The sequence below is a fragment of the Pimephales promelas genome, chromosome 3, assembly GCF_988280905.1.
Source record: "Pimephales promelas chromosome 3, fPimPro1.hap1.1, whole genome shotgun sequence".
NCBI lineage: Eukaryota > Metazoa > Chordata > Actinopteri > Cypriniformes > Leuciscidae > Pimephales > Pimephales promelas.
The window spans coordinates 28,651,370-28,665,611 of record NC_142771.1 but is presented as its reverse complement, the minus strand read 5'-3'; the positions used below and the strand labels follow the sequence as shown (position 1 = coordinate 28,665,611).

The 14,242-nt window shown below is 34.8% G+C and overlaps 1 protein-coding gene across 1 annotated transcript in view; it reads left to right on the top strand.

The window, feature by feature from the left end:
• The first annotated feature begins 2,170 nt into the window (after nucleotides 1–2,170).
• LOC120476294 (uncharacterized) overlaps nucleotides 2,171–14,242 on the top strand; it is a 28,296-nt gene continuing 16,224 nt past the window's right edge. The window contains exons 1-2 of the mRNA XM_089128701.1: nucleotides 2,171–2,459; nucleotides 12,001–12,135. Of these exons, the coding sequence (XP_088984827.1) occupies nucleotides 2,411–2,459; nucleotides 12,001–12,135 (184 nt within the window). The 5' untranslated portion in view covers nucleotides 2,171–2,410. The remainder of the gene's footprint in view (nucleotides 2,460–12,000; nucleotides 12,136–14,242) is intronic.

The following is a 14,242-nucleotide window of genomic DNA, read 5'->3' as shown; positions in this document are numbered from 1 at the left end:
TGTAGCTACTTGATACAAAGTGAAGGAGTTTGGGCACTAAAATGTCAAGACATTCTTCTTTAAAACGGTATCGAACTGACCGGTTCCATGGCAGATATGAGTGCTTCCCACCCTTATTGTGAAGAACTTATTGAGTTTTGGAATGAATCAGAGGAATAAAACGTTGACGTCAGACATTTTCATATTTGTTATTAGGGTTTACTTTTGCTTCATCGTGGCATTAGCAAGCATGAAACATATCTTTAATGTTGACATTCTCAGATATAAGTTCAAAGCAGGATCATTTTTATAGCCTCATAAAATACTTCATAAGGCTTGTGTTGAATTTATGAATAAGATTTTATAAAATGTTTCACAATAAAGTATGGTCTAACTGATCAACTCCTGTGTTAGTCAGTGTTTGACCAATATGACAATAGGCTGAAAGGTTATAACACCTCCTGCTTCTAACAATTGGATTGATGATCGGAATTAAGTGTTTCCGACATACTTTTATTTATTTAATTGCTTTGGCACTTTTTAACAAGCAAATGTATATTTTCAAAACTCTTAGTACAATATCACAACAGACCATCAAAAGTGAACTTTTTCAGCCTATATCCAATTGTTAGTACACCATCACAAAGTATCTTCACAAAGTTTTCAGTATAAATTAGTGTTTCATCTATAAACATTTTATTCAGTAACTACCTTAAAAGCTCTTAGCTTACTATCTAACTTTTGATAAGCATCTCTTCTCATTAAGTTTAATTCATTTAATTCAACTGATTGAATTTTGGTACATCTATAGATTTCTAGATTCAGATATATTTCTATAGAACTTGTTTGCAATTTCTGATATAACTAAATGTATTAGTTGTAATGGTTATTCAATGAATCATTTGATACAGATAGCCTAACTAAATGTATTTGTTTTATATTATTAGTGATTTTTACAATATGAGCGATTTTAACCACTGTGTTCAAAAACCGTGTGGATGTATGTGAGAGCGATAATTGATAAGTTTAGGTATTGGATTAAAGGGATAGTTCACTTTGAAATTAATTTTTGATATGTTTTAGCTTACCTCAAGGGCATCCAAGATCTTTGTTTCCACAGTATTTTAAATTTTGACATTTTTTGACTTTTTTTTTTCTGATTCAGATCAGTTCGACGGCTGTTAACAAGAGGTAAAAACTTTATAAATACTGTTCGTTTTCTCACACAAACCGCTCGTTTCGTGTCTTAGGCCATCAGTGTACATTCACGAGTCATTAAATCATGTTTAATTTGGACTTGTCTGTGCATGCTCTTTTAGGAGATCCCCATAGACCTGCATTATATGACTGACAGACAACAACGGTTTGACCAAAAAATGTCAAAATTGAAAATGCTGACACCTTGGATGCCCTTGAGGTAAGCTAAAACATATCAAAAATTTATTTCAAAGTGAACTATCCCTTTAAGGAAATTCATGCAGAAAAGGACATTGATATGTGCTTTACAAGTATTAATAAACCAATATCCTATCAACGTGTTAATAGTAAGAATCTGACCCTAAACTAAAGTATTACCACCATTTCAAAAATCAAAGCTTTTGATTATAAGGACTTAAGTGTATAACTGTAGCCTAATAAAAGAGATCAGGTTTTAAAGCATGAGATCAGGTTGAGAATGAGATCAGGTTTTTCAAGTGTGACCGGTTGGATTTTTGTAAGAAATTAAAAAAAAAAAAGGTTTCAAGTGTTTCACCTTGCTTGTGAACATAGTACCAAAGTGATTTTCTTTTTCAGGCACAGGCCAGCAGCAACCTTCCACAACTGACCCTAAACCAGACATATTTAAGATTCATTTCCCCACTTGATTTTCTATGGAAATTAGTTAATCTACAGTTTTAGAGGTTTTCATGTGTCCTAATGTTTTTTCTGACCTCACTCCCATTACTTGGTGAAAGTGAAAGTTCATTCTTTCAAATGAACGGGACAGTGATAAAAATCTTACCAAGAAATGCAAATAAAACAACGCAATAGAGGCCTATTTCTGGTCTAAACATTAAAAAAAGTAAGTTAACCATTGATTTTTAATAAAGGAGGCCAGCAATTTTCTCAGACCCATGACGTTAAATGTGCTACGTATTCTGGGGGGAAGAATAGCCAAAGCCACACTGATTTAAGGAGTCCAGTTTCGCAATCTAGGTTGTATGTATCCTCCCCCTGCAGGCGTATTTAACTGGCTGGGCTCTCTGAAGCCACTTGTAGCGGATCTGTCCTCCAACGGAAATACACCTCCGAGAAACACCGAGTTAACGGACACATGACACGGAGGAATTCTTCTTCTGGGGAATTTTATTTTTTTACATAAGCCTATAATTGTCTATTTTTTTATTCTATTTTATTTTATGTGTATTAAACGTCACTTAAGTAGAGAACCATGTTACGGACGCACCAACTCTTCCTATTAATATTAATCTCCACCTCAGGTAAGCCCTCGTGTATTTGTTTGTGTGCTGACGGGTTTATTTGAGATAATATAGCTACAATAAGTAGTCTATAGAAAATATATCTATTTCTACAGGTGATAGCAATTTTATTTTGACTAACCCACTGGTGTTAATGTGTAATGCGCCGGATATGTTTTTGTTTTAAGGACCATGGACAGTCTCGAGTGCTGGACAAACGCGAACATTTAGTTTTTTATTAGCTACTTATGTTGGTCTCTGTTTGTAAAAGACAAAACTTTTGCCTGTCGAAAATGTGAGGCACATTTGAATGGTTCCGTGGAAGACTTGCATGGGCACAAAATAGTTTTCCCAGCCTAGGCTATCTGATTTTGAAGCGGAATAAATGAAATAACATTGTTGAGACTCAACTTAGTAATCTAACAACCTAGACGGCATTTATAGGCATGATATCAGCGTTGTCATTTGCTAACTCAGTTTAACCTCAATAATAGCCTATACTTTTAAGACTAAATAGCCTCTGGCGCTGAAGCATTTTACAGAGTTGTCAACTATAAATTAACGTGCAGTGTGTTGATTTCATGTGAACACAACCAACATTCATATGAAATGTCATATGGCGTCATCTGTATGACGCCAAAGGATGAGAATGTGTTGTTAAATTCACATGACCAGGTTGTTCCTCTGATGAAGCTTAAAACATACCGTAGACTATTACGAGCAAGTGTTTTAAATATAGATTAAGTATTGAAAGGTTAATATTAGTAGTATTGTTTCTTTAAAGATAGCTTTTTCCATCGTAAAACATGATCACATGCAAATAAGTCATTGGTCACATTTGTGGTCTGTGGGAAACAGAGACTCGTTTTAAATAAGTAGCATAACTGAACGATTCACTTTATAAAATTGAAACAAGCAATAGCAATAATTTATCCCCTTTTATTCAATTTTGATTATTGCCTAATAGTAAAAGAGTAAATGTAAAAATTAAGTACACCTACAGGATTTATTGTACATGAAAAGAATGAAAGACATTCAACACTGTCTTTAAAAACAATAGAATTCCTTGTAATTCTATCATGAAACACAATATTGAAAAGATATTGAGTTTATTTTATTTTCAAGTGTGCAGTGTTTTTTTTTTAAACATCTGTTTAATTTGAGAATTTTGTGTGGTGTGAGGGTTAGTCTGTGGTGAGTCACACACAGTCAGACATGCTTCGAGACTCTCCAGTGTTCATTCACGCACACACACTTGGTTGTAAGTGAGCACTCCTGTGGATTTACTTCAATCTAATCCTTTATTTTAGCATACAACAGAAGTAGGCTATCAAATATCATATCCTGTTCCATTCAGGATATGTGCTTTGACTCTCGCAGCCTTAATACTCACTGTGTGTGTGTTTGTGCGTGTGCGTGTGTGTGTGAAGTTCTGTAGTAGAGGAATAGCCTGTGGGTATGTCCTGCCTTTCTGTCTGGCACCAAATCCAGCTGTGTCCTACCGGGGGACCTGTCAAAGACAGAGAGCAAGTTAAAGAGAGAATGTCTGGATGGCAGATAGATGGCAATATGTCAAATGTGAGGAAAATGACAAACATGTGTGTGTGTGAGAGAGACAGTATTTATATTTATCTTCCTTATATGTTCAGCAACCCGTAATCAAGATGCGTATCATATTACTGATGGAGGTTTACTGAAGTTCTGCTGAGGATTTCATGGCCCAACATATACTATTTACAGAATTTGCATAATATTGTATACATTACAGGCATTTGAATCATTTACACATTTAATCATTTCATTCAAAAAAGCGGATTCAGATTAGAGAACTAGTGACGGTGTGAATGAGTCATAGAATCAGCTGAGCAGATTCGTTAAACAAATACCACTAAAGTGTGCTGCTAAAGTTCTGAGGTGGCTTGTTAGGGACTTTTTTCGGTTCATGAAAAGCAATATTGTGTCTAAAATGTAAATTATTCAGTATTAACTTCTTGTTTATTGAACTCTTTTATATTAACAAAAAGCCATGTCAGAATTTTGCAGTGTTGTTGATGTTTTCAAATGAGTAATGAGTCTTGAACAAACCTTCCGACCAAGCAATTTCAGATCATGTATCTATAGATATAATAAAGTAGCTCTAGATAAAACTGGGTCTTAGTTTTCTCTTGTTCATTTGTTTGCTGCAATAGTACATGCAACAGTAAGAATAATATATGTTAATAATATAATAATTTTAAAAAATAGCCTATATATTTTTTTATTATTATTATTTTTGTAAATTATGTTATTGGGTCCTCTGAGGTCTGATTAAGTGAGGCTGGGAAGATTGTGGAATAAAGCCTTTGTTTCAGAGTGTGCTCTAATCCCGGCAAAGTGCTGTGATGCTAATCTGGCCGTCTGAGGGATAAAGAAGCTCTCTAATACAGTCAATAAAGTTAATTAATGCTGTGTGCTCTCTAAATTAACCATACGCTTCACCTAAACCTACAAGGAGTTCTCTTCTCTTCTCTTCTCTTCTCTTCTCTTCTCTTCTCTTCTCTTCTCTTCTCTTCTCTTCTCTTCTCTTCTCTTCTCTTCTCTTCTCTTCTCTTCTCTTCCATTGGGATTAGAGGTTGTAAATCTGCCCCTTTAATTAGACAGCATACGCTGACTGTGTTTTAATTGGATATGATTGAGTGTGAGTTTGTCTAGTGTGTTCTAGCACAGAAGTGCTTCTTCAGGGAACCATCTGTTACGGGCCTTTAAAGCTTTGTAAGCCTTTGCAAGAGAGAGTAAGGGAGAGTATATGGCATTATAATGTCTTGTTGTGTCTATGGCAAAATCAACCAATTTTACACAGAAAGAGGAAGTGTGGTTAAGGAAGATGAAGTGCATGGGGAACTTTATCTAAAACAAGTATTTAGCACTTGTGCTATATGTAAATCAAAGCTACTCTAAATTTTTACATTTTCTTAATAAAACGCATGTGGGTGTTGTTGTGAATGGTAGGTCGTTGCTTAATGGTTTATATGTTTTTTTGTTTGCTATGGTGTTGTAGGTTGTTATTTAATTAGTGATGCTGTTAGAGAAGTAATATTACGCCCTTTTGCCCAACAAGCCACTGTATTTGAGTCAACATTCATATCCGGAGCATGTTCTTAACTTAGAGGTCTGATAAAATATATGATAGTATGATGACATGGCTTAAAATTCTTCAGTCTGTGTTATTTTAGTATTATTTATGTACTGATATAATTATTAATACTTTGAATTAGCTGTTAAATTGATATTTTTGTGCCTTTGCCTTTGTCTTTTTTCTTCTTTTTATATTTGTAATTATCTTTAATTATTTTATTTAAGTGATAGTTTTAACAATTTGAATATCCCAAACTTATTTTTCAAATTTTTAAGTTTTTCCATCTAATATTCATATTTTATTTTATTTCAATTCACAAAAAAAATAAAATAAAAAGATTTTCTGATTCTGATTGCACCAGAAAGGAACCCTAGAGGTCACGTAACTCCAAATGCTACTGACATAATGATTACAGATAAGGCAGTGTGAAGGAGGAACATACTGAGTATGGAAGAACATGTCCGTGCCATAAGAGAGAGAATAGAAAGTTAAGAGGAACAACAGTTTCATGGCTCGGGATTTAACAATATTAGTGAGGAACGGTAACTTAATATGTCTACTGATCACACGCAAGTTTCTGTGTGTTTAAAAGTAATATTTGTTAATTATTTGTACGTTTGTTAAGTATGGTAGAAGGGGTATGTATCACCACCTCTAGGGAAATGTAAACAGTTTGGTCATGTCACTGTAAATATTTAGAGAAGGCTTTTTTTTCCAGATACTATTGGTGCTCAAATGCTTGTACTAATGGTACCAGTAATACATTTTATGATATGAGAAGTCATATTTTTGTGACCCTCTCATAGATGACATCTTATCATTCCAGTTGATGGAATACATCCTAAATATAACTAGGTATATTATTATCTCATTTATCCTGACAATACAAATCGTCCATACCTTTTTTGTCCATACAAATTGAAGTCAATATAACCAAAACTGTTTAAAGGTTGTGTGAGTAAATCATGTGTAAGCAAATCATGAGAAAATTTTTATTTAATCTTCAATCTTTAAGTAAAAAAGGCACAACATATACCACCCCACCTCATAAACCATGTAAAGTTGAAAATGTGTCTACAACATCATAGCATTGCATTGTGTTCAGGCTGCTGTGCAGTTCATACTCACACCCTGGAAAAAGGGAAGGGTGCAAAATGCCAATGTCAGTTCTCTTTCCATAGTTGTTCAACAAACATAACATGTCCTTAAGAGACACAAAATCACTTTCACAGACCTTAACCTGAACTGCAAGCTGGTGGACTGACCTGTCTTACCCAACCCGAGCTGCTGAGTCTTCAGCCATTCGCAAGAAACGGCTAAAGACGCATCTTTTTCGACAATACTTGACCCATTAATACTAACACTGACTATTCTATATCAGAAAATAACACCATGCTACGTGTGCTGTGCTGAACTAACTGGGACTGGTCACGGCATTTACATATTGTTGCCTTATGTTGGTTTGATTGCTTCTATTCCTCTCCTCATACAAATTTTGTAAGTTGTTGTTTGATTAAAGAGTCTGCTGAATGATTATATATATATATATATATATATATATATATAAAGGCATTTTACTTGTGAACTGATGTTCAGTTATTTTCAATTGTCAACTTATTTTTGCGTCATCAGTCTTCAAGCTCAGTAAACAGTGGCCACAGACATCATGATGTAGGCCCACCTTTAATTTCACCAAGCTGATTGCTCCCCCACAGTCCCCACATATTTTCGGGCCATTTCACCTTTGATATTGACGTGACATAAAGCGGTGATAAGTGTGTGAGTTGTTTACTTACTTTTGAATTAGTCTTCTCATTAATTTGTTCATTAAGACTAATTGGCAAACACACACAAAAGCAACAGGGAGCAATATCACACTAGTCAATCATAACCAATCACATCCAATCGTAGCTTTATGGAGGCATTGCGTTTTCTCACATGACTTTCCCCCTTTTTCTCAATTACCCCCCGCCAAACCCACCACATAATTTAGGTGGTCTGTTAACTCGGTATTGGCTCAGTGGCCAGTGGGCATTGAGAAAATAGCTGTGCTGTGCTGTGCCCTATAGAGAATGATGTTGGGGGATAATTGATTGGATATGATTGGTTTGTGCTATAAATCCCGCTTCTTGTTTTTGTGTGTGTTTGCGAAACAGACCCGTCAGTCAGCACCATCTAGACAGATGACAGAATTTTGTTTATTTGTTAGGTATATTAATGTACAATATAATCTAACATAATCTAATATAATCTAATGACTACAGATCTGTTCTAGCTTAAACAGTACTATTGACACTGAACAAAAGCATATTTGATTCAAACGTCAAAGGCTAAATACATACAAGGATTTATAATTTTAATTAAACTATATTCAACATCTCATTGTCCAAAAAACAAAACTCAGCTTTGGCTAGTGACAGGGACGAAGTCCCTTTTCTTACTTAACAAAAGGTTTTAATTGAGCCATGGAGTGAATGGAGGAGATGATTAAACAGAGAGAATAGGCAATCAGTGTGTGTCAGAGAAAGTCAGACATGGTTTTTGGTTTGGGTTTTCATTTACATTTATTCATTTAGCAAACGCTTTTATCCAAAGTGACTTACAAATGAGAACAATAGAAGCAGATAAACTAACAGTAGGACAAAAACATTAGTGCTATGACCCCTCTCAGTTTAATTTAACGCATTTTTTAAAGAATAGAATACAATAGAATAGAAGAGAAGAGAAAAAAGAAAGTGTTAGTATCACTTATTTTATATTATAAAGATTTTAGCAGTTTCTTGAACGTGGCTATTGATTTAGAAGCTCTGGTTGAGTTAGGAAGATCATTCCACCAGCAAGGAAAGAGAAAAGAGATTTTGTGCCTTTTTTGAGATGGTACCACAAGACGACATTCCCTTGCAGAGTGCAAGTTTCTGGATGGCACATAAGTCTAAATAAAGTATTGAGTTTAGGTAAGAAGGAGCAGTGCCAGTAGCTCTGTAGGCAAACGTCAGGGACTTGAATTTAATGCTAGCGGCAACTGTGAGGAGAGGAGTGACGTGTGTTCTCTTCGGCTCATTACGAGAATGAGAAGGTTACATGTGTTTTTGTGAGCCATAGATGATTGTATGTGGGTGTGTGAATGTGTGTTTATCTGTGGGAGGAAGAGGTGAAAGCAGTTCACAGTTTCCAGGTCTTTCTGCTGCCTGGCGTCAAGTTTTCTGCTTTGAAGCAGTGAGCCACGACTGCAGAAGACTTCAGCCTTGAGGCATCTCAGATCAACCCCCACGTTTCACTTTTTCACACACATAACCCATCTTATTTAGTTTCTCTTACACTGTCTGCCCCTAAGTGTGTATGTTTGGTATAAAAATGTAATTTTGGCTTTATATCTTACACTTAAGCATTGCCACATAGTTCACAAATTTAGTAGGTGTGTTTCTGTGTGAGAGGGAGTGGATAAGCTCCAAGGTTCTGTGTGGACAAGCTCCAAGGTCATTTTATACCTGCCACACACAAATACACACACACTTTAATTCAGAAATAGAGGTCCTACTGTACATAGCAATAGTGGAATTTGGTTAGAGGACAGGGTGTTGAGACATTGGCTACTCTGGTAACAGGACAGAAGCAACTTGCCTTCCTTTGACCTGAATGAATGCTGTAGTTGAATAATGTGACCTGAATAATCATATCCTGTGAGTGTTCTCAGCAGAGTAGTATTCATTTATTAGATGATTAACTGTAGTTGACCTTCAAGTTACTGACATTACTGTTTCTTCTTAAATATCATAAATATAGTAATTCCTATTGTATTATTCTACATTTAAAACAAATCAAATATATGTTTATAATTCGGTTGATTCTAAATTGTTTGTTAATTTATTTGTTTTGTTGTTAAAGGGTTAATTCACCCCAACCAGAAAATTGTCATTCCTAACCTTGTATAAGACTTGTATTTGAGAGCTTTCTGCCCTCCATTGACAGCTACACAACTACCACTTTTAAGTCCCAGAAAGGCAGTAAAGACTTTGTTCAATTAATCCATGTGACTCCAGTGGATTAACCTTCATTTTATGAAGCGACTAAGTGCCTTGTTTGTGCCAAAAAAAAAAAAACATAATTTACCACTTAATACAAAATATTAATATTCAATATTTTTACCACTACGTTTGATTTGAGAGTCCTATTATTAATAAAAACAAAAACTGTCTTTGTAATCTTTATTTAAAATGTATTATTTTCCTTTCCGCTGATGGCAGTTGACCAATAGCCAAAAATTAACTTAATTTAATATTTGTACTGCAAAGCTTTATGTAATTGTTTATATGTTTTCGCTATTTTTTAATTTATATTTTTGTTTATATATAGACATTTTATTGTAAAGTCCACTGGAAATAAATGAACAATTTGATGTTCATTGATATTATTTAAATTGACAGAAATAAAACAAAAATATGAACCCCTTGCTATGCAGACCAGACCACTACCCTTAAATAAGAGATCTAGAAAAAGTTCAATTAACTTAGTAAATTCCACTAAGATGACATCTGACCCGACCTGACCTCTGATCTGGTCAGAAGTAAAGTCTTATGTGCTCTTTGACCCAGACAGCCTCTACCTCATTCAGACTTAGTTTTCTAGTGATGCTTTGAGCTAGACCTGGACCTTACGTAACCCACTCATCTCTTTTGTGTCTGGAACGGATTAGCAATTAGTAGGCTAATCACCCTGAATCATGCACTGCCCTTGGGAGAACACACAAGATGAATTATAAATGTGATTCTTTAATATATAGACCATTTCACAAGATGTAAACAAGACTGGTCCAGAAGCACTTCCTGTTTCAGTTTGTAACTCTTTTCTTCATTTCACATGTAAAGAAAACATCTTAAAGGTGTTTGTTTAACTTTTTGATTCAGTTTTAAATGTTCTGTTGGTTGTATTTTATCCCAGCTTTTATGTAGTGTTAAAAAACTGAAACAGGAAGTGCTTCTGGACCAGTGTTGTCTACATCTTGTGAAATGGTCTATATGTACCTTTGTGGAGTCTGGTACTTAAAATATATATTTAACTTTTGTGAGTATCCATTATGTTTTCACTTTTTGACCACACAATGTGATAAACTATGAAGAGAAACAGGTGTTTCTGATTTGAGCATAGTGCCTCTGAGTCTGGTGGATTTTTACTTTTAAAGAAGCCTCTTAAATCTTCTGGAAATGCAGATTGCAGAACTGCTTATGTGATAGTGAATGTCTATCAGCATCGAGCTTTGTTAGCTAAAAAGACCTGCACCCTTTTTTAGATATCAATGTAGTATCCATCTATATCTATATATAGCGTTTGAAAAACTACTTTGTTTCAATTTAATTGATTTCATATGACTTACGCTAAATGACATACACACTAAAAGACATACATGAACATTGTTTAATTAGGTTGGCATATAAACTAATCCATTCTGTTATAGTTTTCCTCTCCACTAAGCATGAATATATGTGACTTTATTGCTGGGTAAACTGTGATCTATCTATGAGTGTGTAGGCGAGTGGAAAAAAAGTTAATAAATAAATAGGCTGCTATGCAAATAGCCTGATAGTTCTTTCTTTCTTTCTTTCTTTCTTTCTTTCTTTCTTTCTTTCTTTCTTTCTTTCTTTCTTTCTTTCTTTCTTTCTTTCTTTCTTTCTTTCTTTCTTTCTTTCTTTCTTTCTTTCTTTCTTTCTTTCTTTCTTTCTTTCTTTCTTTCTTTCTTTCTTACTTACTTACTTACTTACTTACTTACTTACTTACTTAGTTACTTAGTTACTTATTTACTTACTTACTTAACGCCTTAATCGGATAATTAGTGGAACTCCTGGATCATGAGGAAAAGGATTTCTCGATTATGCTCACTTCTTAGGGATAGTTGCTCAAAAAATAACAACCCCATCATCATTTATACTCATTCTCACGTTTTTCCACACCCTGATGTATTGTTCATGGACAACTAGCCAAATGGGATGTTGACCACACACACCAAGGCCAAAAACTAGCTCTCCAATCTAATTCAGTTATTTGTCTGTGTTTGGATTTCCAACTTAATTTCAAAAGCAAACTATTAAAGCTAAAGGTATAGAAATTTGACGTCTCTCTCTGTATGTCTGTTCTGTTCTGGAGTTCACTTTTTCTTGTTAATGTTGTTCTTTTGTGTGTGGTTGCTAGGCATTAACACAAGCCGTGTACAGCTGCAGGAGACAGTCCCTCTATATGACTGTTTGCTCTTGGAAAATATTTAAAGTTATATGAGGATGTGATGCATGCATGTGCAGTTTTAGTTTGACAATAAATTGTGCCTTGTTGACTATTGATTGGATTGCAAGAAACATACAGGAAACCAATTGAAGACTGAAATGTGTGTCCCACTGTATGTATTTGTTGTACTATATGCATATCAAGCCATCTGACCAATTTTGTCTGTTTTCACAGGTTTGATTGCCACATCCACTGTGGATCCCACAATGAGCATGCCTCCATCGACAACGACACCAGTTTTATCAAGCACAAATTCAACTAGTGATTCCACAGCTAGCCCAAACGATGCTACCTTTACTGATACTTCAGGTGAGGACACATTCTCTACTTCCAATACAAAACATTAGCTAGTACAATCACTACAATGCAGATGAAGTCATTATATCAGACATTATTAGTATAGCCTATATAAAAAAAAGTTGCTCAAGAAATATTCTCGCTAATATATTGCTGCTTCAGAAGCAAAGCAGCACTAGCAATGTTTCTTGAAACAAGTGATTAAAACGATTTAGTAAATGGGCTTTAAGCTTTTTAGTGGAGCAGCTAAATAAATATTAGCACACTTTATTTGATATAACCTTTAGGCATGACAAAATAGGTCATGGTTATTTATCTACAGCTTGATGAATACAGTTATACACATTTTAGCATTGAATGTTTAGATTCAGTAACTTAAAGGAGTTGTTCACTTTTAAAAAAACCTTTGGCTGATAATTTACTCACCCCCATGTCATTCAAGATGTCCACATCTTTCTTTCTTCAGTTGAAAAGAAATTAAGGTTTTTGATGAAAACATTCCAGGATTTTTCTCCATACAATGGACTTCATTGGGAACCAAATGATTCAAGGTCCAAATGAGAGTTTCAGTGCAGCTTCAAAGGCCATTAAACAACACCAGACGATGAATAAGAGTCTTAACAAGCGAAACGACAGCTCATTTAAAAAAAAACAAAAATAAAGTTTACGTTTTATAAGCTCAAATGCTTGCCTTGCTGTGTTCTGTGATGCCTTGCTCTGTTCGTGACTCTCCTGTTCGAACTTGTTCATCAAAATGAACAAATCTCTTTTCGAGTCATTTGGTTCATTCAATGAACAAAATGAACGAATTGATTCGGAAAAAGATTAGTTCATTTTGATGAACGAGCTCGAACAGGAGAGTCACGAACGTGCATCACAGAACAGAGCAAGGCGAGCATTTGAGCTTATAAAACTTAAACTTATAAATGATTGATCGTTTCGCTAGATAAGACCCTTGTTCATCGTCTGGTGTCATTTAAAGCCCTTTGAAGCTGCACTGAAAGTGTCTTTTGGACCTTGAACCGTTTGGTTCCCACTGAAGTCCATTATATGGAGAAAAATCCTGGAATGTTTTCATCAAAAACCTTCATTTCTTTTCGACTGAAGAAAGAAAGACGTGGACATCTTGGATGACATGGCAAAAGGTTTTTTTTTAAAAGTGAACAACTCCTTTAAGTTTCTGAATCTAAACATTCAATGCTAAAATGTGTATAACTGTGTTCATCAAGCTGTAGATAAATAACAATGACCTATTTTGTCACGCCTAAAGCTTATATCAAATAAAGTGTGCTAATATTTATTTGTGGCTATAACTAATAGCTGCTCCACTAAAAAGCGTAAAGCCCATTTGCTAAAGTAAAGTATCAGCAAAACATTTTTAAAAGTGAACTACTCTTTTAATGAGTAAAATATGTTTTTATACACAGTTGAAATAAACTCTATTAAACTGATTCTTATTAGCCTTTTTAAAAATCTTTCTCAAAGAAATTAAAATAGGCAATAAGCATAAAATGAGGATAAAGAGAAATTCTAGTGAACATCTTATATCTAATCTAAAAAATCTGAAAAGGAAGAACTGACTCAAAAAACTATTGTCACAAATGACTGACATTGCTTGTTCAGTCTGGTTTAGATAAGATTCTTAAAGGGGTCATGAACTGGCTTTTAAAATTTTATTATATTGTTGTCTGAGGTCAACTTATGACGTTCGCTTGGTTTTTACATTCAAAAACATCAAAATGAATAATTAATAGGCTATTTTGTACCCAAGTTGTGAGCCTATCTGAAAAACGGTCGGTTTTTATGGGCGTCTCGCACTGAAGACTTGGAAGTAAACGCCCACTGCTGTGAGTGGAGAACAGTTTTGCATATTATAATGAGTTTCAACTCACCCGTCGGGAAATCATTTTGAAAACGTCCAATGTGGTAAAATGGCAACCGGAATGATTCGCCCATACATGTTCGACCCAGAGTCCGTGTGTTGCACAATTCCTGTCAGATCCAATATAGACGGCACAGCACCGTTCTTTTCTCTTAATCGTCTGTAAATCCAGTCTTGTTTACAAAACAATCCTCAGTGAAATGAAGCGAACAGACGACAAAGTTTTACCTCATCAGC